The following is a 27,479-nucleotide window of genomic DNA, read 5'->3' as shown; positions in this document are numbered from 1 at the left end:
AGGAGTTGGGCTGTTGGGGGGACTGGAGTTGGGCTGTTGGGGGGACTGGAGTTGGGCTGTTGGGGGGACTGGAGTTGGGCTGTTGGGGGGACTGGAGTTGGGCTGTTGGGGGGACAGGAGTTGGGCTGTTGGGGGGTCTGGAGTTGGGCTGTTGGGGGGACTGGAGTTGGGCTGTTGGGGGGACTGGAGTTGGGCTGTTGGGGGGACTGGAGTTGGGCTGTTGGGGGGACAGGAGTTGGGCTGTTGGGGGGACTGGAGGACTGGAAGCTCTGCCTGGTTAGATGATCTCCCTGCTGTTGCGGATGGCACAGCACAACACCATACTAAAGATCATCCCTATAATCTAGAGAGAGAGAGAGAGAGACAGAGAGAGAGATGTAAATTGTCTTTCATACCGTGTCTTCTCAGTCATGTTGACACTGGTCTACTACCATTGCTTTATTGTATTGTTGTTCTCATTAATATTGTTGTTGTAGTTGCTGTTAATGGTAATCACATGTCCACTATTACTATTATTATTATTGCTGTTGGTCCCACCATTTTTGTTATGGTAAGTATGTAAGTAATTAAAGTCAATAAAGTCTATTGAATTGAAATTGAGAGAGAGAGAGAGACAGAAAGGAAGGAGACATTGTTGGAGAGCAATTTAAAGTAGTGTGTTTATGTGCGTGTCTGTCTGTGGGAGAGAAAGACAGACTCCGCAGTCCTGTTCTCACCATAACTGCAGCGATGCCGATCCCCACGTAACCGATGATGTAGAGTTTACTGTTGAAGAACTCCTTGATGCCCACCTCACAGTCCTACACACACACGTTAGAAACAACATAAAGATTTAAATTAAAATTCCAATCTTTTGCCCAAGTTAGCGATGATGGCTATCCAGGTAGTTATCTATTGTCATTAGTCCCACCTTGGTGTCACCTGGGGCCTCGGGGCAGACGCTCTGGGACGTCCCACAACAGTTCAGCTGCAGGGGAGAGAGGGAGTGTTACCATGATTACGGATAGTCCTGAATGAATCGTAAATAATGATGAGTGACTAAGTTACAGACACACAAATATCATATCCCCAAGACATGCTAACCTCTCACCATTACAATAACAGGGGAGGTTAGCATTTTGTATCATAACCCCAAGACATGCTAACCTCTCACCATTACAATAACAGGGGCAGTTAGCATTTTATATCAAAGCCCCAAGACATGCTAACCTCTCACCATTACAATAACAGGGGAGGTTAGCATTTTATATCATACCCCCAAGACATGCTAACCTCTCACCATTACAATAACAGGGGAGGTTAGCATTTTATATCAAAGCCCCAAGACATGCTAACCTCTCACCATTACAATAACAGGGGCAGTTAGCATTTTATATCAAAGCCCCAAGACATGCTAACCTCTCACCATTACAATAACAGGGGAGGTTAGCATTTTATATCATACCCCCAAGACATGCTAACCTCTCACCATTACAATAACAGGGGAGGTTAGCATTTTATATCATACCCCCAAGACATGCTAACCTCTCACCATTACAATAACAGGGGAGGTTAGCATTTTATATCATACCCCCAAGACATGCTAACCTCTCACCATTACAATAACAGGGGAGGTTAGCATTTTATATCATACCCCCAAGACATGCTAACCTCTCACCATTACAATAACAGGGGAGGTTAGCATTTTATATCATACCCCCAAGACATGCTAACCTCTCACCATTACAATAACAGGGGAGGTTAGCATTTTATATCATACCCCCAAGACATGCTAACCTCTCACCATTACAATAACAGGGGAGGTTAGCATTTTATATCATACCCCCAAGACATGCTAACCACTCACCATTACAATAACAGGGGAGGTTAGCATTTTGGGGGGGGGGGGGTTGATATTTGTGCGTCTAACTTTTTCACTAAAAATCATTATTCACGATTCATTCAGGATTATCCCTAATCATAGTAGGAACATATTATATTCTTATTTACAATAAAAGTGACTCCAAAATGACTCAATACATTATTTACCATTAATTTCTATTGGGCACAAAATAATCTGAAACACAACCAAAACAAACAGAAAATACATCCAACAAGTTTATAGAGTCACAAGTTTGATGTAATCATTGTGTGATAAGAATATGGGACCAAAAACTACACTTCTGACTACTTTTATACACATAAGTGAATTTGTCCCAATACTTTTGGTTCACTAAAATGGGGGGGGACTAAGTACAGAAATGCTGTAATTTCTAAACGATTCATCAGATATGGATGGAGATACCCTCAAATTAAAGCTGACAGTCTGCACTTTAACCTCATAGTCATTGTTTAATTTTAAAATCCAAAGTGTTGGAGTACAGAGACAAAATAACAAAATAAAATGTCACACTGTCCCAATACTTATGGAGGGCACTGCCAATCGGTAGTTCTACTAGAGTTTTGTATCACTGAAATCAACAATAAATCTTATGCATCTTCTATCGGATGTACTATTGTTTTCAAGCATCGTTTTTTTCACCAGACAAAATGTCAGTGTTAGTGTACTTACAACTTTGTGGTAAGAGTTTTGTATCATTGTGTTGTTGTTGCTGTTGTCGTCGTTGTAGGATTTGATGTAGTAGTTCTGGACATCTTCGATTATCTGTGAGAAAAGAAGCAGACAAGACCGTGAAAATAAAACTGTCATTATATTCTGACAGGTGGCGTTACTGCGACGCAAACGCCACAACTCCGTCTGATTGGTTATCTGAAGTAAGACAATAAATGACAGTTGGAACCACAATAGCGTGGTGGAGTGGTGAGGTGCATTATGGGTACCTTGTCTTTGTTCAAGAAGCCAAAGACACCAGCGGCAACCTCTGCTCCAAAGATGATCAGCAGACAGGCAAAGAACTGAAACACAAAGACCGGTTAGAGTGGACTGTTTCCATGGTTTCTGATCTGGAACACAAACACCGGTTAGAGTGGACTGTTTCCATGGTTTCTGATCTGGAACACAAACACCGGTTAGAGTGGACTGTTTCCATGGTTTCTGATCTGGAACACAAAGACCGGTTAGAGTGGACTGTTTCCATGGTTTCTGATCTGGAACACAAACACCGGTTAGAGTGGACTGTTTCCATGGTTTCTGATCTGGAACACAAACACCGGTTAGAGTGGACTGTTTCCATGGTTTCTGATCTGGAACACAAACACCGGTTAGAGTGGACTGTTTCCATGGTTTCTGATCTGGAACACAAACACCGGTTGGAGTGGACTGTTTCCATGGTTTCTGATCTGGGTTTATCCTGAGCTCTTGGGAACAGATGATTAGGTAACATTGTATTTTAAAGGTACACATACTAGCCACTAATTTGTTGTTTATCAGTGTGTATATAAGTAGCATATAAAGTCCTTTAATAAGTATCATGAACCATATACTAGGCCTTAATTAAGTGATTTCCTATTGCAACGTTATAAGTTATCCGTGTTTGACATGAATGTTGGCTGTAGGGAGAGGTATGTCCCTTACTGTCCAATAAGGTCATATCTGGACAGGTTGGTAGAAATATGGTCCCACTTCAGAACAGGGAAGTGGGACCACATAGAGGTACCTGTCCCGTATTCGTCCCATATTGAGACAGCTTACTGAGAGTTCTTCTTGTGTAACTTGTCCTTTATTATAGCTAATAACCAGGTTATTAGTGATTGGCCTGTTATACATGACTCATCATGTTTGAATTAGAAATCACTTAGTTAAGGCTTAACATATGGCTAATGAGACCAGTGGTGTAAAGTAGTTAAGTAAAAAATACTTTAAAATACTACGTAAGTGTTTTTTCGGGGGTATCTGTACTTTACTATTTATATTTTAGACAACTTTTACTTCACTACATTCCTAAAGAGAATAATGTACTTTTTACTCCATACATTTTCCCTGACACCCAAAAGTACAAGTTACATTTTCAAAAGGAAAAAAGGTCCAATTGACACAATTATTAAGAGAAGAAGACAGAGAACATCCCTGGTCATCCCTACAGCCTCTGATCTGGCGGACTCACTAAACAGAGAACATCCCTGGTCATCCCTACTGCCTCTGATCTGAAGGACTCACTAAACAGAGAACATCCCTGGTCATCCCTACTGCCTCTGATCTGAAGGACTCACTAAACAGAGAACATCCCTGGTCATCCCTACTGCCTCTGATCTGAAGGACTCACTAAACAGAGAACATCCCTGGTCATCCCTACTGCCTCTGATCTGGAGGACTCACTAAACAGAGAACATCCCTGGTCATCCCTACTGTCTCTGATCTGGAGGACTCACTAAACAAAAATGCTTCGTTTGTAAATGATGTCAGAGTGTTGGAGTGTTCCCCTGGCTATCTGTAAATGATGTCAGAGTGTTGGAGTGTTCCCCTGGCTATCTGTAAATGATGTCTGAGTGTTGGAGTGTTCCCCTGGCTATCTGTAAATGATGTCTGAGTGTTGGAGTGTTCCCCTGGCTATCTGTAATGATGTCTGAGTGTTGGAGTGTTCCCCTGGCTATCTGTAATGATGTCTGAGTGTTGGAGTGTGTCCCCTGACCATCTGTAATGATGTCTGAGTGTTGGAGTGTTCCCCTGGCTATCTGTAATGATGTCTGAGTGTTGGCGTGTTCCCCTGGCTATCTGTAATGATGTCTGAGTGTTGGCGTGTTCCCCTGGCTATCTGTAATGATGTCTGAGTGTTGGCGTGTTCCCCTGGCTATCTGTAATGATGTCTGAGTGTTGGCGTGTTCCCCTGGCTATCTGTAATGATGTCTGAGTGTTGGAGTGTTCCCCTGGCTATCTGTAATGATGTCTGAGTGTTGGAGTGTTCCCCTGGCTATTGTAAATTATGTCTGAGTGTTGGAGTGTGTCCCTGGCCATCTGTAATGATGTCTGAGTGTTGGCGTGTTCCCCTGGCTATCTGTAATGATGTCTGAGTGTTGGAGTGTTCCCCTGGCTATCTGTAAATGATGTCTGAGTGTTGGAGTGTGTCCCTGGCTATCCAACAATAATAATGACATTGTGCTGTCTGGTTTGCTTAATATAAGGAAGTTGAAATGGTTTATACTTTTACTTTTGATACTTAAGTATATTTTAAAAAATCAAATACTTTTAGACTTTTACTTAAGTAGTATTTCACTGGGTGACTTTCACTTTTACTTGAGTCATTGTCTATTAAGGTATCTTTCCTTTTACTCCAGTCTGAGAATAGGGTACTTTCCCAACCACTGAATGAGATCTAGTAAAGGGCTTATAAACCCACTGATGACCTACAAATTAGTGGCTAATATGTGTACTTTTAAAATACAGTGTTACTGAAGATTCTGTGTTCAGTCAAGATCGGACTAGTTATCTGGCTATCTTGATTGTGTTTTCTGCCCCTCAGGGAAGTGTGTCAACTCACCGACCCCAGCAGACACTGGGACTCTCGTATGGCTCCACAGCAGCCAAAGAATCCCACCAACATCACTAGACTGCCCGCTATGATCAGGATATACACACCTAGAGAGAGAGAGACAGAGAGAGAGACAGAGAGAGAGAGAGAAAGACACAGAGAGAGAGAGAAAGACAGAGAGAGAGAGAGAGAAAGACAGAGAGAGAGAGAGAGAGACAGAGAGAGAGAGAGAGAGAGAGAGAGAGAGAGAGACAGAGAGAGAGAGAGAGAGACAGACAGAGACAGACAGAGAGACAGAGAGAGAAAGACAGACAGACAGACAGACGAGACAGACAGACACAGAGAGACAGAGAGAGAGAGAGACAGAGACAGACATAGAGAGAGACAGATACAGAGAGACAGAGAGAGAGAGAGAAAGAGACAGAGAGAGACAGAGAGAGAGACAGAGGAAAACAAATCAGATGGAAGATCATTCAGGGTATTATATATATTCAGCGAGACTGTTGTAGTTCCCAGGAGCACCAGCAGAGGGCAGCATTAGACCATAAAAACAACACTATTATCAACCAGATCATATCTGAAAGAACATTACAAGCTGAACATCATCTGTCAAACTGGACTGGACTGTCAAACAGACATAATGTAGTGACCAGCAGGAGAGTCAGTACCATAACTGTGGACTAAACAGACATAATGTAGTGACCAGCAGGAGAGTCAGTACCATAACTGTGGACTAAACAGACATAATGTAGTGACCAGCAGGAGAGTCAGTTCCATAACTGTGGACTAAACAGACATAATGTAGTGACCAGCAGGAGAGTCAGTACCATAACTGTGGACTAAACAGACATAATGTAGTGACCAGCAGGAGAGTCAGTACCATAACTGTGGACTAAACAGACATAATGTAGTGACCAGCAGGAGAGTCAGTACCATAACTGTGGACTAAACAGACATAATGCAGTGACCAGCAGGAGAGTCAGTACCATAACTGTGGACTAAACAGACATAATGTAGTGACCAGCAGGAGAGTCAGTACCATAACTGTGGACTAAACAGACATAATGTAGTGACCAGCAGGAGAGTCAGTACCATAACTGTGGACTAAACAGACATAATGTAGTGACCAGCAGGAGAGTCAGTACCATAACTGTGGACTAAACAGACATAATGTAGTGACCAGCAGGAGAGTCAGTACCATAACTGTGGACTAAACAGACATAATGTAGTGACCAGCAGGAGAGTCAGTACCATAACTGTGGACTAAACAAACATAATGTAGTGACCAGCAGGAGAGTCAGTACCATAACTGTGGACTAAACAGACATAATGTAGTGACCAGCAGGAGAGTCAGTACCATAACTGTGGACTAAACAGACATAATGTAGTGACCAGCAGGAGAGTCAGTACCATAACTGTGGACTAAACAAACATAATGTAGTGACCAGCAGGAGAGTCAGTACCATAACTGTGGACTAAACAGACATAATGTAGTGACCAGCAGGAGAGTCAGTACCATAACTGTGGACTAAACAGACATAATGTAGTGACCAGCAGGAGAGTCAGTTCCATAACTGTGGACTAAACAGACATAATGTAGTGACCAGCAGGAGAGTCAGTACCATAACTGTGGACTAAACAGACATAATGTATTGACCAGCAGGAGAGTCAGTACCATAACTGTGGACTAAACAGACATAATGTAGTGACCAGCAGGAGAGTCAGTTCCATAACTGTGGACTAAACAGACATAATGTAGTGACCAGCAGGAGAGTCAGTACCATAACTGTGGACTAAACAGACATATTGTAGTGACCAGCAGGAGAGTCAGTACCATAACTGTGGACTAAACAGACATAATGTAGTGACCAGCAGGAGAGTCAGTACCATAACTGTGGACTAAACAGACATAATGTAGTGACCAGCAGGAGAGTCAGTTCCATAACTGTGGACTAAACAGACATAATGTAGTGACCAGCAGGAGAGTCAGTAACATTTTACAGTGGCATTTTATTGTCCCCAGCACAAGGTGCATGTTGTGTTTCTATTTCTGTTTGTTTATAGGGGCGACAACGCTGTTTTTCATACAGTTTATAAACAAACACTTTTGTGACCCGAAATTACAATCCTCACCGCTTCTCCAGGGCCACCTTCAGCCTCTCTGACATCACAAGTCATTGGCTGACATTATGTCTCTCCTCCGTGCTCATTGGTTCATTTATAGGCCTCCTCCAGTCCCGTTGGCTAACTCACACATCCCCTCCCTTCTGATTGGCTGATTCCTGTCCCTGTACTCACCATAAAAGAAGGTGTCTGGCGCTCCGTCTCCGTTCAGCAGAGCGACGGTCTCAGGATCGAACCGCAACCACAATCCAACCGCAAGGACCAACGAGCCCATCAACTAGTAGAGAGAGAGGAGAGAGGGGGGGAGAGGGGGAGAGAGGGGGAAAGAGAGGAGAGAGAGAGGAGAAGGGGAGAGAGAGGAGAGAGAGGAGAAGGGGAGAGAGAGGAGAGAGGAGAAGGGGAGAGAGGGAGAGAGAGAGAGAGAGGAGAGGGGGAGAGAGGGGAGAGAGGGAGAGAGAGAGAGAGAGAGAGAGAGGGGAGAGAGAGGAGAGAGGGAGAAGGGGAGAGAGGGAGAGAGAGAGAGGAGAGAGAGAGAGAGGAGAGAGAGGAGAAGGGGAGAGAGGGAGAGAGGGAGAGAGAGAGAGAGGGGAGAGAGAGAGGAGAGGGGGAGAGAGAGCGTGAGAAAGAGAGAAGATAAGAGAGATGGTGAGTATAACACAAATATCCTTCTAACCGTTTCCCCTCAACAACAGACCATCAGCATACACCTACATCACACCCCCTCTCCTCTCAGGCCTGGTCTAGGGCATTTCCACGGTACATCACACCCCCTCTCCTCTCAGGCCTGGTCTAGGGCATTTCCACGGTACATCACACCCCCTCTCCTCTCAGGCCTGGTCTAGGGCATTTCCACGGCACATCACACCCCCTCTCCTCTCAGGCCTGGTCTAGGGCATTTCCACGGTACATCACACCCCCTCTCCTCTCAGGCCTGGTCTAGGGCATTTCCACGGTACATCACACCCCCTCTCCTCTCAGGCCTGGTCTAGGGCATTTCCACGGTACATCACACCCCCTCTCCTCTCAGGCCTGGTCTAGGGCATTTCCACGGTACATCACACCCCCTCTCCTCTCAGGCCTGGTCTAGGGCATTTCCACGGTACACCACACCCCCTCTCCTCTCAGGCCTGGTCTAGGGCATTTCCACGGTACATCACACCCCCTCTCCTCTCAGGCCTGGTCTAGGGCATTTCCACGGTACACCACACCCCCTCTCCTCTCAGGCCTGGTCTAGGGCATTTCCACGGTACATCACACCCCCTCTCCTCTCAGGCCTGGTCTAGGGCATTTCCACGGTACATCACCCCCCCTCTCCTCTCAGGCCTGGTCTAGGGCATTTCCACGGTACATCACACCCCCTCTCCTCTCAGGCCTGGTCTAGGGCATTTCCACGGTACATCACACCCCCTCTCCTCTCAGGCCTGGTCTAGGGCATTTCCACAGTACACCACACCCCCTCTCCTCTCAGGCCGGGTCTAGGGCATTTCCACGGTACATCACACCCCCTCTCCTCTCAGGCCGGGTCTAGGGCATTTCCACGGTACATCACACCCCCTCTCCTCTCAGGCCTGGTCTAGGGCATTTCCACGGTACACCACACCCCCTCTCCTCTCAGGCCTGGTCTAGGGCATTTCCACGGTACACCACACCCCCTCTCCTCTCAGGCCTGGTCTAGGGCATTTCCACGGTAACGGAATTACACTTTCATTTGTTCACTTTAAAAATGTATGAAACAAAACATTGATCCCAAAGAGTTGAACAAACCATACAACTTTGATCAATTTACACACGCATTTACACAAATTTTGTGGAATAACTGCGACGATGCAAAGTTTGGTAACAGAATACGAAAACAAATCCAATTTTGATAAACTCCCATATCTACTGGGTGAAATACCACAGTGTGACATCACAGCAGCAAGATGTGTGACCTGTTGCCACAAGAAAAGGGCAACCAGTGAAGAACAAACACCATTGTAAATTCAACCCATATTTATGCTTATTTATTTTCCCTTTTGTACTTTAACCATTTGTACATTGTTACAACACTGTATATATATAATATGACATTTGTAATGTCTTTATTGTTTTGAAACTTCTGTATGTGTAATGTTTACTGTTAATTTGTATTGTTTATTTCACTTTTGTATATTATCTACCTCACTTGCTTTGGCAATGTTAACACATGTTTCCCATGCCAATAAAGCCCCTTGAATTGAATTGAATACGGTAAAAACTCCCTCTGGGGTTTTTTTCATGCGGTTTTTACGTTTTCCCAGAAAGTCTTAGATATCTGGATTTACATCCCAAGATGTCTGCAGAGAGAATGATGTGACATCACACCTTGACAGGTTGGATTTTGGTTACTGAACTACAGTGGATGATGATGATGATGATGAATCATAGGGGAAACACGAGTGTGTTTGTTTTTCATCTCCTAAAATGACGTTGCATTCTGTGCTGGAGAGACATGGGCCCGTTCCTTCAGTAGCCAGTACCAGTGGGTCAGAACTACAGTTGAAGTCAGAAGTTTACATACACTTAGGTTGGAGTCATTAAAACTCATTTTTCAACCACTCCACAAATGGATCTTCCAAATGGACAATGACCTCAAGCATACTATCAAAGTTATGGCTTTAATGACAACACTGAATTACTGCCTGGCTGGCTGACTGACCGAATTACTGCCTGGCTGGCTGACTGACCGAATTACTGCCTGGCTGGCTGACTGACCGAATTACTGCCTGGCTGGCTGACTGACCGAATTACTGACTGCCTGGCTGACTGACCGAATTACTGACTGTCTGAATTACTGACTGCATGGCTGACTGAATTACTGACTGCATGGCTGACTGAATTACTGACTGCCTGACTGAATTACTGACTGCCTGGCTGAATTACTGAATTACTGACTGCATGGCTGACTGACTGAATTACTGACTGCCTGGCTGACTGAATTACTGACTGCCTGGCTGACTGAATTACTGACTGCATGGCTGACTGAATTACTGACTGCCTGGCTGACTGAATTACTGACTGCCTGGCTGAATTACTGACTGCCTGGCTGACTGAATTACTGACTGCCTGGCTGACTGAATTACTGACTGCCTGGCTGACTGAATTACTGACTGCCTGGCTGACTGAATTACTGACTGCCTGGCTGACTGACTGAATTACTGACTGCCTGGCTGACTGACTGCCTGGCTGCCTGGCTGACTGACTGCCTGGCTGACTGAATTACTGACTGCCTGGCTGACTGAATTACTGACTGCCTGGCTGACTGAATTACTGACTGCCTGGCTGACTGAATTACTGACTGCCTGGCTGACTGAATTACTGACTGCCTGGCTGACTGAATTACTGACTGCCTGGCTGACTGAATTACTGACTGCCTGGCTGACTGAATTACTGACTGCCTGGCTGACTGAATTACTGACTGCATGGCTGACTGATTTACTGACTGCCTGGCTGACTGAATTACTGACTGCCTGGCTGACTGAATTACTGACTGCCTGGCTGACTGAATTACTGACTGCCTGGCTGACTGAATTACTGACTGCCTGGCTGACTGAATTACTGACTGCCTGGCTGACTGAATTACTGACTGCCTGGCTGACTGAATTACTGACTGCCTGGCTGACTGAATTACTGACTGCCTGGCTGACTGAATTACTGACTGCCTGGCTGACTGAATTACTGACTGCATGGCTGACTGAATTACTGACTGCATGGCTGACTGATTACTGACTGCATGGCTGACTGAATTACTGACTGCATGGCTGACTGAATTACTGACTGCATGGCTGACTGAATTACTGACTGCATGGCTGACAATTACTGACTGCCTGGCTGACTGAATTACTGACTGCATGGCTGACTGAATTACTGACTGCATGGCTGACTGAATTACTGACTGCATGGCTGACTGAATTACTGACTGCATGGCTGACTGATTACTGACTGCATGGCTGACTGAATTACTGACTGCCTGGCTGACTGAATTACTGACTGCCTGGCTGACTGAATTACTGACTGCCTGGCTGACTGAATTACTGACTGCCTGGCTGACTGAATTACTGACTGCCTGGCTGACTGAATTACTGACTGCCTGGCTGACTGAATTACTGACTGCCTGGCTGACTGAATTACTGACTGCCTGGCTGACTGAATTACTGACTGCCTGGCTGACTGAATTACTGACTGCCTGGCTGACTGAATTACTGACCGCCTGGCTGACTGAATTACTGACCGCCTGGCTGACTGAATTACTGACCGCCTGGCTGACTGAATTACTGACCGCCTGGCTGACTGAATTACTGACTGCCTGGCTGACTGAATTACTGACCGCCTGGCTGACTGAATTACTGACCGCCTGGCTGACTGAATTACTGACTGCCTGGCTGACTGAATTACTGACCGCCTGGCTGACTGAATTACTGACTGCCTGGGCGACTGAATTACTGACTGCCTGGCTGAATTATTGGGTGAGTTGGATCGGGTCACTTTTTGTCAAGACGTTGACCAACGTTGGACGACGGTAGGATTTTTAATACAGTGGAAAGAAACAGATAATAATATGGGAGGTACTGGAGGGCTGCGCTATGCCACTGGTCCGGGATATCACGCTCAGGGCTCCAGCTTTGCATCTGGTTTGCTAAGTAGCTATATGTCAAGATCAAGCTTCTTGGTTACAGCAGAGACATTCTAGCCTGGGTGCCAGTGTCTTGGTTACAGCAGAGACATTCTAGCCTGGGTGCCCGTGTCTTGGTTACAGCAGAGACATTCTAGCCTGGGTGCCCGTGTCTTGGTTACAGCAGAGACATTCTAGCCTGGGTGCCCGTGTCTTGGTTACAGCAGAGACATTCTAGCCTGGGTGCCCGTGTCTTGGTAACAGCAGAGACATTCTAGCCTGGGTGCCTGTGTCTTGGTTACAGCAGAGACATTCTAGCCTGGGTGCCCGTGTCTTGGTAACAGCAGAGACATTCTAGCCTGGGTGCCCGTGTCTTGGTTACAGCAGAGACATTCTAGCCTGGGTGCCCGTGTCTTGGTAACAGCAGAGACATTCTAGCCTGGGTGCCCGTGTCTTGGTTACAGCAGAGACATTCTAGCCTGGGTGCCCGTGACTTGGTTACAGCAGAGACATTCTAGCCTGGGTGCCTGTGTCTTGGTTACAGCAGAGACATTCTAGCCTGGGTGCCTGTGTCTTGGTTACAGCAGAGACATTCTAGCCTGGGTGCCCCTTGTCTTGGTTACAGCAGAGACATTCTAGCCTGGGTGCCCGTGTCTTGGTTACAGCAGAGACATTCTAGCCTGGGTGCCCATGTCTTGGTTACAGCAGAGACATTCTAGCCTGGGTGCCCGTGTCTTGGTTACAGCAGAGACATTCTAGCCTGGGTGCCTGTGTCTTGGTTACAGCAGAGACATTCTAGCCTGGGTGCCCCTTGTCTTGGTTACAGCAGAGACATTCTAGCCTGGGTGCCCGTGTCTTGGTTACAGCAGAGACATTCTAGCCTGGGTGCCCGTGTCTTGGTTACAGCAGAGACATTCTAGCCTGGGTGCCCGTGTCTTGGTTACAGCAGAGACATTCTAGCCTGGGTGCCCCTTGTCTTGGTTACAGCAGAGACATTCTAGCCTGGGTGCCCGTGTCTTGGTTACAGCAGAGACATTCTAGCCTGGGTGCCCCTTGTCTTGGTTACAGCAGAGACATTCTAGCCTGGGTGCCCGTGTCTTGGTTACAGCAGAGACATTCTAGCCTGGGTGCCCCTTGTCTTGGTTACAGCAGAGACATTCTAGCCTGGGTGCCCGTGTCTTGGTTACAGCAGAGACATTCTAGCCTGGGTGCCCGTGTCTTGCCCGTGTCTTGGTTACAGCAGAGACATTCTAGCCTGGGTGCCCCTTGTCTTGGTTACAGCAGAGACATTCTAGCCTGGGTGCCCGTGTCTTGGTTACAGCAGAGACATTCTAGCCTGGGTGCCCGTGTCTTGGTTACAGCAGAGACATTCTAGCCTGGGTGCCCGTGTCTTGGTTACAGCAGAGACATTCTAAGCCTGGGTGCCCGTGTCTTGGTTACAGCAGAGACATTCTAGCCTGGGTGCCCCTTGTCTTGGTTACAGCAGAGACATTCTAGCCTGGGTGCCCGTGTCTTGGTTACAGCAGAGACATTCTAGCCTGGGTGCCCGTGTCTTGGTTACAGCAGAGACATTCTAGCCTGGGTGCCCGTGTCTTGGTTACAGCAGAGACATTCTAGCCTGGGTGCCCGTGTCCTTGTAACAGCAGAGACATTCTAGCCTGGATGCCCGTGTCTTGGTTACAGCAGAGACATTCTAGCCTGGGTGCCCGTGTCTTGGTAACAGCAGAGACATTCTAGCCTGGGTGCCCGTGTCTTGGTAACAGCAGAGACATTCTAGCCTGGGTGCCCGTGTCTTGGTTACAGCAGAGACATTCTAGCCTGGGTGCCCGTGTCTTGGTTACAGCAGAGACATTCTAGCCTGGGTGCCCGTGTCTTTAGCTCATCCACTCACTGTTCTCCTGGTCGCTGACAAAGAGACTGGCCTTTCTGCCATCTTCAAATATCAAAATTTTATCATGAATGAGATTGTTGTGAATGATATTGTAAAAATGCCTTGGATAATAGAAAAAGTTAAGTGCTGCCATGTTATTTGACCTATCGAAAGCGTTTGACACTGATGATCGTGGAACTAAAGAAGCGGCCTTTCGATTGGACTGGGCTCTGATGTCTGCTTATGGTTGAATAATTATCTCCGTGGAAGAACCCTAGCCATCATGGCAGATGGATGTTTCTAGAGGTTCAGAAATGTGGCCCGCTAGTCATTACGAGCTGTTGTTTACTATCTATGGTCAATAACATCAATGATAACATGAGAAACTGTCAAATTCATTTACACGCTTACTATTGGCCAAGCATTTTCTAAATTTGAAATCTGACTTCCTGGTTCTGCAGAAGACACTTTCTGATCTTAAGTTAGTGCTAAAAATGATAATAAAACTAAATTTATGCTCTTCTCTAAACTACATCATTTTAATCTACATGAATATAAAATGACAAGTCTAAATGGTATAGAAGTTGAACTAGTTTCTTGTTATAAATATCTTGGTATATGATGGTCTCTCATCTCATGTCTGTCCTCTATCCTCTCCTCTCCCGTCTGGTCTCTCTATCCTCTCCTCTCCCGTCTGGTCTCTCTATCCTCTCCAGCCTGGTCTCCCGTCTGGTCTCTATCCTCTCATCTCCCGTCTGGTCTCTCTATCCTCTCCAGCCTGGTCTCTCTATCCTCTCCTCTCCCGCCTGGTCTCTCTATCCTCTCCTCTCCCGCCTGGTCTCTCTATCCTCTCCTCTCCCGCCTGGTCTCTCTATCCTCTCCTTTCCCGCCTGGTCTCTCTATCCTCTCCTCTCCCGCCTGGTCTCTCTATCCTCTCCTCTCCCGCCTGGTCTCTCTATCCTCTCCTCTCCCGTCTGGTCTCTCTATCCTCTCCAGCCTGGTCTCCCGTCTGGTCTCTCTATCCTCTCCTCTCCCGTCTGGTCTCTCTATCCTCTCCTCTCCCGCCTGGTCTCTCTATCCTCTCCTCTCCCGCCTGGTCTCTCTATCCTCTCCTCTCCCGCCTGGTCTCTCTATCCTCTCCTCTCCCGCCTGGTCTCTCTATCCTCTCCTCTCCCGCCTGGTCTCTCTATCCTCTCCTCTCCCGCCTGGTCTCTCTATCCTCTCCTCTCCCGCCTGGTCTCTCTATCCTCTCCTCTCCCGCCTGGTCTCTCTATCCTCTCCTCTCCCGCCTGGTCTCTCTATCCTCTCCTCTCCCGCCTGGTCTCTCTATCCTCTCCTCTCCCGTCTGGTCTCTCTATCCTCTCCTCTCCCGTCTGGTCTCTCTATCCTCTCCTCTCCCGTCTGGTCTCTCTATCCTCTCCAGCCTGGTCTCCCGTCTGGTCTCTCTATCCTCTCCTCTCCCGCCTGGTCTCTCTATCCTCTCCTCTCCCGCCTGGTCTCTCTATCCTCTCCTCTCCCGCCTGGTCTCTCTATCCTGGTCTCTCTATCCTGGTCTCTCTATCCTGGTCTCTCCCGTCTGGTCTCTCCCGTCTGGTCTCTCTATCCTGGTCTCTCTATCCTGGTCTCTCTATCCTGGTCTCCCGTCTGGTCTCTCTATCCTGGTCTCTCTATCCTGGTCTCTCTATCCTGGTCTCTATCCTGGTCTCCCGTCTGGTCTCCCGTCTGGTCTCTCTATCCTGGTCTCCCGTCTGGTCTCTCTATCCTGGTCTCCCGTCTGGTCTCTCTATCCTGGTCTCCCGTCTGGTCTCTCTATCCTGGTCTCCCGTCTGGTCTCTCTATCCTGGTCTCCCTCCTGGTCTCTCTATCCTGGTCTCTCTATCCTGGTCTCTCTATCCTGGTCTCTCTATCCTGGTCTCTCCCGTCTGGTCTCTCCCGTCTGGTCTCTCTATCCTGGTCTCCCGTCTGGTCTCTCTATCCTGGTCTCCCGTCTGGTCTCTCTATCCTGGTCTCTCTATCCTGGTCTCTCTATCCTGGTCTCTCTATCCTGGTCTCCCGTCTGGTCTCCCGTCTGGTCTCCCGTCTGGTCTCCCGTCTGGTCTCCCGTCTGGTCTCCCGTCTGGTCTCTCTATCCTGGTCTCCCGTCTGGTCTCTCTATCCTGGTCTCCCGTCTGGTCTCTCTATCCTGGTCTCCCGTCTGGTCTCCAGTCTCTCTCTAACAACGGATTTGCAAGTACTACCAGGCCCCTCCCCCGCTGGATTTCATCCCTCTCTCTGTCTGCAGCGGGAGGAGAGGAGGGTGTAGGTCTGGGGACTGGGTAGGAGGGATGAGAGGAGGAGGATAAACTATAAAGGAGAGATGGAAGCAACAACCACTCTGGTGTGTCTCCTCTCTTTATCTAGGTCAGGATCATAAAGAGAGACAGTTGGTCCCCCTCCCTCCCTCCCTGTCTCTCTCCCCCCTCCCTCCGTCTCCCTGTCTCCCTTTCTCTCGCCGTCTCCCCCTCTCTCCCCCTGCTAGGTTGATGGATAGAGACATAGTTAAACAAAAACAAGCTATTAGGTCAATCCAATAACGTTGTGACAGCAGCCCTTTTGATTTGAATGAAACCTTCCATACATATGTCCCCATTGTAGAGGTGCTCCGAAAGGGACCCTCCGAAAGGGACCTTTTTAACCAACATTCAACAGATAAAGGTGCTCAATGTTGGCCCCATTTTGCCCACAATACCATGAGACATCCATGTCTTCATCACTGGAAAAGAGACAAATCAGTTGAAATGGATATCATTTCAAAAGCTTACAAACAGGGTTGTCAAAACCATTAAAAATATATATATATTAGACATTTAACCTTTTTTGATATTGGCATATTGACGTTGTAGCTTAGATCCTATTTACATAATCTGAGGTTGTGTTGTACCTGCCATCGGTTGAGACAACATGCTCTTCAATACAGGGTGTGTGTCATGTTCTGAGAAAACTACTAAAATGGGAATACAATTTAAATCTTCAAATTAAAATGTGTTGTTTTAGAGGGTCAGCCATCGTGGATCATATTGGGATTCAGTGCCTTTCTCAAGGGCACCAGCGACCTGCTGGTTACTGGCCCAATGCTCTAACCACCAGGCCACCTACCGGTTACTGGCCCAATGCTCTAACCACTAGGCTACCTGCCGGTTACTGGCCCAACGCTCTAACCACTAGGCCACCTACCGGTTACTGGCCCAACGCTCTAACCACTAGGCCACCTGCCGGTTACTGGCCCAATGCTCTAACCACTAGGCCACCTGCCGGTTACTGGCCCAACGCTCTAACCACTAGGCCACCTGCCGGTTACTGGCCCAACGCTCTAACCACTAGGCCACCTGCCGGTTACTGGCCCAACGCTCTAACCACTAGGCCACCTGCCGGTTACTGGCCCAACGCTCTAACCACTAGGCCACCTGCCGGTTACTGGCCCAACGCTCTAACCACTAGGCCACCTGCCGGTTACTGGCCCAACGCTCTAACCACTAGGCCACCTGCCGGTTACTGGCCCAACGCTCTAACCACTAGGCCACCTGCCGGTTACTGGCCCAACGCTCTAACCACTAGGCCACCTGCCGGTTACTGGCCCAACGCTCTAACCACTAGGCCACCTGCCGGTTACTGGCCCAACGCTCTAACCACTAGGCTACCTGCCGGTTACTGGCCCAACGCTCTAACCACTAGGCCACCTGCCGGTTACTGGCCCAACGCTCTAACCACTAGGCGACCTGCCGGTTACTGGCCCAACGCTCTAACCACTAGGCCACCTGCCGGTTACTGGCCCAACGCTCTAACCACTAGGCTACCTGCCGGTTACTGGCCCAACGCTCTAACCACTAGGCTACCTGCTGGTTACTGGCCCATCGCTCTAACCACTAGGCTACCTGCTGGTTACTGGCCCAACGCTCTAACCACTAGGCTACCTGCTGGTTACTGGCCCAACGCTCTAACCACTAGGCTACCTGCTGGTTACTGGCCCAACGCTCTAACCACTAGACTACCTGCTGGTTACTGGCCCATCACTCTAACCACTAGGCCACCTGCCGGTTACTGGCCCAACGCTCTAACCACTAGGCCAGCTGCCGGTTACTGGCCCAACGCTCTAACCACGAGGCCACCTGCCGGTTACTGGCCCAACGCTCTAACCACGAGGCCACCTGCCGGTTACTGGCCCAACGCTCTAACCACGAGGCCAGCTGCCGGTTACTGGCCCAACGCTCTAACCACTAGGCCAGCTGCCGGTTACTGGCCCAACGCTCTAACCACCAGGCCACCTGCCGGTTACTGGCCCAACGCTCTAACCACTAGGCCACCTGCCGGTTACTGGCCCAACGCTCTAACCACTAGGCCACCTGCCGGTTACTGGCCCAACGCTCTAACCACTAGGCCACCTGCCGGTTACTGGCCCAACGCTCTAACCACTAGGCTACCTGCTGGTTACTGGCCCAACGCTCTAACCACTAGGCTACCTGCCGCCCCATCTGTTGTTTTAAATGATACTGTCAATCCTTCAGAGGAAACCTATAGGAATATAGATAATACAATAGACATGACCATTAAAGTTGCCATTGGACCGGCAGTCATCTTTGTGGTAGTAATTAGAAGTTGACATTTCAATTTAAAATCAATTCTATTCGTATGATTGACATGACGACCACCCCCCCTTTATTCAAAGGCATGTTGTGTCTCAACCTACGCACAACACAAACACCTACGATTATGGAAAATAGGGTCCGAGCTATAACCTATGAAAGTATGGGGGGGAAAAATATAGTTTTACGCATTTTTTAAATAATTTTACGTTAAAAGGATTTTTTTTAAATGACAATAAATTACTTTGACAACGCTGTTTGGAAGCTTTTAAATGATTTAAAACAGTAAACCGTATCTTTTCCAGCGATGAAGCAAAGGATGTCTCATGGTGGCAGGTAGCCTAGCAGGTAAGATCGTTGAGCCACTAACTGAAAATGGCGCTCCTTCAAATCCCCTTGCCAACCAGGTGAAAAATCTGTCGGTGTTCCCGTTAATCAAGGCCCTTAACCCTAATTGCTCCTGTAATTTGCTCTGGATAAGAGCGTCTGCTAAATGAAGTGCCATAGATCCCTTCATTACAAAGCTCTACTACACGAGAATCCAAACCCATCCACAAGGTTTGTTAACGCGAGGTTCCTCGGATCTCTACCCAACTAGGTAAATCCACTTTACGTTTTAAAAAAGGACCTCGTTGCTGGAACCCACTACAAAATGGATGTTCTGGTCACAAATATTGATTACCTTCTTACTGAAGAAAGTAACTTTTTCTATTGTATCTGATTTTGATTGTGTCTTATGAATAATAAATACAACTGTCAATTGAAATGTAATGGTGGAATATGCAAAAGGAGTCAACCTCGAGTACCTTCATCTCATGAATGTTTTGGCATTCAGGTCCAAAAAGTCACTTTCTGAGCAACGCTACCACGGCCAAACCCAGGAAACAGGGTTTTATGGGAAATGTTACAGACACAGCTGGACTAGATGGAAACGGACACAGTGACCAAAGAAGAGAGGCCACAGACAGACAGCTGGACTAGATGGAAACGGACACAGTGACCAAAGACGAGAGGCCACAGACACAGCTGGACTAGATGGAAACGGACACAGTGACCAAAGAAGAGAGGCCACAGACACAGCTGGACTAGATGGAAACGGACACAGTGACCAAAGAAGAGAGGCCACAGACACAGCTGGACTAGATGGAAACGGACACAGTGACCAAAGAAGAGAGGCCACAGACAGACAGCTGGACTAGATGGAAACGGACACAGTGACCAAAGACGAGAGGCCACAGACACAGCTGGACTAGATGGAAACGGACACAGTGACCAAAGAAGAGAGGCCACAGACAGACAGCTGGACTAGATGGAAACGGACACAGTGACCAAAGACGAGAGGCCACAGACACAGCTGGACTAGATGGAAACGGACAGTGACCAAAGAAGAGAGACCACGGACAGACAGCTGGACTAGATGGAAACGGACACAGTGACCAAAGAAGAGAGGCCACAGACAGACAGCTGGACAAGATGGAAACGGACACAGTGACCAAAGAAGAGAGGCCACAGACACAGCTGGACTAGATGGAAACGGACACAGTGACCAAAGAAGAGAGGCCACGGAAACAGCTGGACTAGATGGAAACGGACACAGTGACCAAAGACGAGAGGCCACAGACACAGCTGGACTAGATGGAAACGGACACAGTGACCAAAGAAGAGAGACCACGGACAGACAGCTGGACTAGATGGAAACGGACACAGTGACCAAAGAAGAGAGACCACGGACAGACAGCTGGACTAGATGGAAACGGACACAGTGACCAAAGAAGAGAGACCACGGACAGACAGCTGGACTAGATGGAAACGGACACAGTGACCAAAGAAGAGAGGCCACAGACACAGCTGGACTAGATGGAAACGGACACAGTGACCAAAGACGAGAGGCCACAGACAGACAGCTGGACTAGATGGAAACGGACACAGTGACCAAAGAAGAGAGGCCACAGACACAGCTGGACTAGATGGAAACGGACACAGTGACCAAAGAAGAGAGGCCACGGACAGACAGCTGGACAAGATGGAAACGGACACAGTGACCAAAGACGAGAGGCCACAGACACAGCTGGACTAGATGGAAACGGACACAGTGACCAAAGAAGAGAGACCACGGACAGACAGCTGGACAAGATGGAAACGGACACAGTGACCAAAGAAGAGAGGCCACAGACAGACAGCTGGACTAGATGGAAACGGACACAGTGACCAAAGAAGAGAGGCCACAGACAGACAGCTGGACTAGATGGAAACGGACACAGTGACCAAAGAAGAGAGGCCACAGACAGACAGCTGGACTAGATGGAAACGGACACAGTGACCAAAGAAGAGAGACCACGGACAGACAGCTGGACTAGATGGAAACGGACACAGTGACCAAAGAAGAGAGGCCACAGACACAGCTGGACTAGATGGAAACGGACACAGTGACCAAAGACGAGAGGCCACGGACAGACAGCTGGACAAGATGGAAACGGACACAGTGACCAAAGAAGAGAGGCCACGGACAGACAGCTGGACTAGATGGAAACGGACACAGTGACCAAAGAAGAGAGGCCACAGACAGACAGCTGGACTAGATGGAAACGGACACAGTGACCAAAGAAGAGAGACCACGGACAGACAGCTGAAACCTCACTGCATGTATGATGAAATCCTGGTTGAGAATGAAACAACGAAACAGCAAGTAAGTGAAATAAATAGGTTTTGATGATGTTTTACTGGTAAATGGGGACATGTGTAAATGCCATCAAAATAACTTTTTGGTCCGTGTGGTGTGTGTCAACTATTTAAACTGTACTAGAATGCTTAAAAGGCTGCTAAAACTTTTAATATCGGTTATCAGGAAAATATTGGACATCGGTATCAGTCAAAAATGTCATGTCGGTGCATCCCTAATACATAACGAATATATTGTAAACAAGCGCCAATTTAATTCCACTAAATTATGCAAATGAACTTATAGACCAACGATCGTGACTAGTCAAATGTATTTATTGACTGGTATTTCCATCAGTCTAGAGGCTATAAAGCTGACCAGTCAACTGGTATTTCCATCAGTGTCGAGGCTATACAGCTGACCAGTCAACTGGTATTTCCATCAGTCTAGAGGCTATACAGCTGACCAGTCAACTGGTATTTCCATCAGTGTAGAGGCTATACAGCTGACCAGTCAACTGGTATTTCCATCAGTGTAGAGGCTATACAGCTGACCAGTCAACTGGTATTTCCATCAGTGTAGAGGCTATACAGCTGACCAGTCAACTGGTATTTCCATCAGTGTAGAGGCTATACAGCTGACCAGTCAACTGGTATTTCCATCAGTCTAGAGGCTATACAGCTGACCAGTCAACTGGTATTTCCATCAGTGTCGAGGCTATACAGCTGACCAGTCAACTGGTATTTCCATCAGTGTCGAGGATATACAGCTGACCAGTCAACTGGTATTTCCATCAGTGTCGAGGATATACAGCTGACCAGTCAACTGGTATTTCCATCAGTGTCGAGGCTATACAGCTGACCAGTCAACTGGTATTTCCATCAGTGTCGAGGATATACAGCTGACCAGTCAACTGGTATTTCCATCAGTGTCGAGGCTATACAGCTGACCAGTCAACTGGTATTTCCATCAGTGTCGAGGCTATACAGCTGACCAGTCAACTGGTATTTCCATCAGTGTCGAGGATATACAGCTGACCAGTCAACTGGTATTTCCATCAGTGTCGAGGCTATACAGCTGACCAGTCAACTGGTATTTCCATCAGTGTCGAGGCTATGAAACATCATTTCACAAAGGGATTGTTTCTTCTCCTCCTGGACAATTGGCCGGGAACCAAATTGTATTTATCAGCTATTACCGGCTAACGAAAACCCTGCTCATGAGTCTAAAGTATCACGGCAGCATGTGTGTCACTGATTTCATCAGAGGCTAAGTTCAAGCACAGTGGCAACAGTTTCTTCACATCCTGTCACAGCGGCAACACTTTCTTCACTTCCTGTTGTGAGATAGAGAAAGAGAGAGCGCAGGTGGTTGGGACAACCTTGTGAACCTAGAGTTGGTCTTCACGGCCTGGGAGTTGGCTTCTGATATTCTACCAATCCCAAGGGAAGCCTAAAGCCTGTATTGATATGAATAAATTAAAAATGGCAGTTGTTGCATGTGCATAACTAGGCTACTTGTCAGTGCTCAGCGATTAACCCATTATTGTTGTTATTTATTAAAACGGAACTAATTGACACACATCGGTTCTAATACTTGAATTCCATTTAGTTCTGTTTTTTGTGTGTGTGTGTGTGTGTGTGTGTGTGTGAGGCCAACGCGCCATTTCTCTAGAGAACTCAAATCATTCACGACAGAAATTAAGTCAAGAACTATATGGGATGCTGGGAGTTGTATCTTTCATTAAACAAATATTCAACCTAGTTCAGTTCATAAAACGTGGTAATTAACTACGATGACCATAATCCAGTGCGCTTGTTTTTACAGATGGGTAAACCATTAGGCTCGCTACTTAGATTAGATACACACAGACCGCGTACACCGCAGCGAGAGACGAACGTACACAACAACGAGAGAGAGAGAGAGTTTGTGAAAGTACGCCTTATCTACTTTGAAAAACTGGTCAATTTTTTTTCACCAAACAGCTCTGCGGCGTACTTAGTCAGGCTAGCTAAATAGGATGACTACAGACAATACGGGGAGAACAGAGATAACGTGAGATGGTAGAGATAATAGAGAGACAGTTTGTCTACTTTGAAGAAGTAGTAAAATGGTTTAGACAGACAGCTCTGCAGCGTACTTAGTCAGGCTAGCTAAATAGGATGACTACAGACAATACGGGGAGAACCGAGATAACGTGAGATGGTAGAGATAATAGAGTTTGGCTGGCTGACTGCTACCGTCTGAGCACCGATGAGATGACTTTAAAGCCGCACTACGCATAAATCCCTACGCCATTTACTAGTTGTGAAAATTCGAATAGTTCGCTTAATTTCAGTTTGTGACAGAAATAAACGAGTATAGTGTAGAGAATCATTGTACCATCTAAACCACTATGAAGTATATTTTCCATAACCATAGCATAGAAATAGCACACATAGAACAGATATACCGCTTCTTAGACTTGCGGTCAAGTAGAATGACAGGTCTACAACTACATTTCTATGTGAATTTGGTCAATTCGCCCAAAAAGTGACATATTGGGACTTTAAGGAATGAAAAACTACCATTTGTGCCATGCAACTTCTAAATAAGGGCATAATGAAGACAGGCCTAGAAAATCCAACAGTGTTGAAAAGCGTCCGTTCAATACCTCCGAGTAAATGGAGTATTTCCGTCATTTCTTGTTGTTCTTTATGTTTTTTTCTGTAATTGATCATTTGTGTACCCGTTCGCAGTGCTCGAAATGGGCAGGAGCTCACAGGAGCCGAGTACTGGCACCTCAAATGGTCTACCGCTTGAGCGCCCGTTCCCTTGATAGAACACACTATATCAGATGTATTGTGTGGCTCTCTCCTGCACCTCAATGTAAACAGTCCAAGCACTGCCTGTGTGACATTTCACTGTGTTGCTTGGAGCTAGTAACATAAGCATTTCACTGCACCCGCTATTACATCTGCTTAGCTGTGTACACAACCAATACACTTTAAGTTTGTGTGTGTTTACAGTAGCGGTACGTGGGGGGAAAATCACTGGGGAAGCCAAGCTTGTATAAAAGCCATATTACAACCTACTGTATGTTGTGATAATTGTGTTGTTTGCTCTAGAACCCCCTTCGTTAATAAGCCACAGTGATATACAATAAGGCCTGTGATAAGGCTCTATAACCCCTAAGCCACAGTGATATACAATAAGGCCTGTGATAAGGCTCTATAACCTCTAAGCCACAGTGATATACAATAAGGCCAGTGATAAGGCTTTATAACCCCTAAGCCACAGTGATATACAATAAGTCCTGTGATAAGACTCTATAACCTCTAAGCCACAGTGATATACAATAAGGCCTGTGATAAGGCTTTATAACCCCTAAGCCACAGTGATATACAATAAGGCCAGTGATAAGGCTCTATAATCCCCAAGACACAGTGATATACAATAAGGCCTGTGATAAGCCTCTATAACCCCTAAGACACAGTGATATAGAATAAGGCCAGTGACAACAAAAAGACAACAGTCACAAAGTGGTAGAATATATTAAAATGCACATAGCCTACGTTTGTTTCATCACAAAACTGGAGAACAACTTCTGTCCGGTGAAGTCCACAAAACAGATGTCGAATATAAACCGTTATATGACCGGCAGGATGGCCAGGCTAGTCAATGTTTTCAACAGTTATATGACCTGCAGGATGGCCAGGCTAGTCAATGTTTTCAACAGTTATATGACCTGCAGGATGGCCAGGCTAGTTAATGTTTTCAACAGTTATATGACCTGCAGGATGACCAGGCTATTTAATGTTTTCAACAGTTATATGACCTGCAGGATGACCAGGCTAGTCAATGTTTTCGACAGTTATATGACCTGCAGGATGGCCAGGCAAGTTAATGTTTTCAACAGTTATATGACCTGCAGGATGGCCAGGCTAGTCAATGTTTTCAACAGTTTACTAAACAACTACAGAGTTACCGCCAAGTCAGCACAAAGACAACAGGAGCCCTGCCTCTGCTATTCCTGCACCATTTACACTGAAACATTTAAACCTCATCAAATCAACAAGGCTATATATGCTTAGTTTAATACACTGAAAACAAACTTAAAGATACCAAAAACTATTTAGTACAATCAACATTCCTAAATATCAAGAGGCTATCCATGGGACTGATTTCTGTGTCCCCGCTGATGTAAAACGTAGTAAAAAATAAAATAAAAAAATTATCCTACTTGTAGACTAGTTGAACTCCAATGCCACCCTCCTCTCTTTCATGTTGGCAAAACAGTCTATGACTCTGTCATACAGTAGTACACTTTTAGTTTGTTGTCATAGGCTACCTAGCTAAAATGCTTGCTAACCTGACTTCCTAGCATGGTCAACATTGAACCAGCTAAATTAGCTAGCTAGTTAACGTGAGCCTACATCTAGGCTACATATTGAACTTTAAATCGTCTCAGGCCAGTGGCAGAACATATTAATTAACGTATGGTTAGATCAGAATTACCTGAACAGAGAATTAAGTCAAAGCCACAAGTCCAAATCACCATCTCCATCCATGGCTTAGGAACGGAACGATTTAGCATGCTAGCTACTGCAGGACATCAAATAGAAACATACCAGAAACAGACACGTTTTTCTGAAAATTATGTTTTGCAAAGGAAGTAATTTGGTCGGAAGCCAAATCCAAACTGATCTCCCTTGGGGAACGTTTTGCTGCACCAGACCAACGCTGATTGGCTCATTGTTTTATCATTTTTTTGTATCAAGGGAGGCCAAACGCTTGCTGGCATCAATCAAGCAAACGCTACGGCGGAAACAAGTTATACTATTTTGGTCCAGACAGCATCAGATACATGGGCTACACATACTGAGACAGATGTTTCCTTCGCTTGGATTATTTCTCCGGAGAGATTCAGACAAAATTATGAAAACAGAGACGAAAGATTAAAAAAAAATAATAATAATAATAACTTATTTGTCAAATATTTGGGGTTAGTCTGACATCCATGAATACACGCCACTGTGTGTTTATCAATCATATGTCTGTTTTATAATGAATGACCGAGGCGCAGAGAGAGAGAGAGATGGTGTTTGTTCCATACCGCCCCGAACTCACTCCGAGGGGATTCGTTTATCTGGCCCGCGTTAGTGTGAGGAGTTTCCCGGTGTAAAACAATAGCGTTCGTTTTGGAACCTGGCTGCCTCCCGGGAATGAGCCCCTCTCGAAGTCGACTCAAAACAAACACAACGTAAATAAGCACGTGGAGTGATGAATAGGATTAGGCCAATGTGTTTTCACATTCAAAGGTGATTGCTTTTGATAAACGCTTCATCTGCCTTCCCAATGAAAACGATCTTAAACTCAAACATGTATTTTATGTTTAAAAAAAAACATGTTTCATGTTTCTGAACGATGCATCTGCAAATTACTGTTTGATTTGAGAAGATCGCTACAACCGCCCTGCTTTTGCGCGATGATTTTTGACGGGCCATTGCCCAGTTCAACCCGGGCCAGCGTAATATAACTCCCTCACTCTATCCGATCAAAAACACGCCGCGTCAAGGCTAGGGGGAAAGGGCGGATTTTCCTTCAGTGGAAAATGTGTCCGAGTGACCGACGAGCCAAAACTCAACCTCCTAGCAGTCACCCTTTCCATGCCGACGCGATTTACTTAATACACACGATGAATAAAGGGCCAAAAATAGCCGAGGACCGGTGGGGAGACTCAAATGAACCGGCAAAATGACTAGAGCTGCAAGGTCGCTATTCGAGAAGCAATGTTACAAAATACAAACAATAGGAAAAATAATCGTGCGGTTTGGGATGTCCGCATGGCGATGCAACATGCATTTGTCGTAGGCTGGACAGGCGAACGTTAACCGCACCGTCGCCACAACAGACCGCTTCATTCAAACACAAACTCAAACATATTTCGCCTAATAAATAATAAAAAACGATCACGACTTACCCAGAATATGAAGTTGAAGATGAAAAGTAGATATTTTACACATTTCATTCCTCCTTCCACTTTCCCCATTGTTGGCTCCAAAAATGCAACGCTAATTCACAAAACGTAAATCGGAGTTTGTTTCTATTCTTTCTCTTTTAAAACTTGTAAACAATATCGGTGCACCGTGCTGCTTTCAAGAACATCAAGCCGCGCTGTCAATATCGTCAC

General features: G+C 46.5%; 1 protein-coding gene across 1 annotated transcript; it reads right to left on the bottom strand.

The window, feature by feature from the left end:
• LOC139557941 (CD9 antigen-like) lies at window positions 1-27,479 on the bottom strand. The gene is made up of 8 exons (XM_071373297.1): window positions 27,270-27,479; window positions 7,704-7,806; window positions 5,415-5,512; window positions 2,821-2,895; window positions 2,552-2,644; window positions 911-967; window positions 717-800; window positions 1-343 (listed from the first exon to the last, which is right to left on the bottom strand). Exons 1-8 carry the CDS (start codon window positions 27,336-27,338, stop codon window positions 278-280), a joined length of 645 nt encoding a protein of 214 aa, XP_071229398.1. The 5' UTR covers window positions 27,339-27,479; the 3' UTR covers window positions 1-277.

The sequence above is a fragment of the Salvelinus alpinus genome, chromosome 28, assembly GCF_045679555.1.
Source record: "Salvelinus alpinus chromosome 28, SLU_Salpinus.1, whole genome shotgun sequence".
NCBI lineage: Eukaryota > Metazoa > Chordata > Actinopteri > Salmoniformes > Salmonidae > Salvelinus > Salvelinus alpinus.
Note: the sequence above shows the minus strand (reverse complement) of the source record. Positions and strands in the feature narration are given on the sequence as shown.

Coding starts and splice junctions, on each gene's coding strand:
- LOC139557941 (XM_071373297.1), bottom strand. CDS start 27,338: ATGGGGAAAGTGGAAGGAGGAATGAAATGTGTAAAATATCTACTTTTC. Junction 5,513..7,703: donor GCCAGACACCTTCTTTTATG/GTGAGTACAGGG, acceptor CTCTCTCTCTAG/GTGTGTATATCCTGATCATA. Junction 2,645..2,820: donor GCTTCTTGAACAAAGACAAG/GTACCCATAATG, acceptor CTTTTCTCACAG/ATAATCGAAGATGTCCAGAA.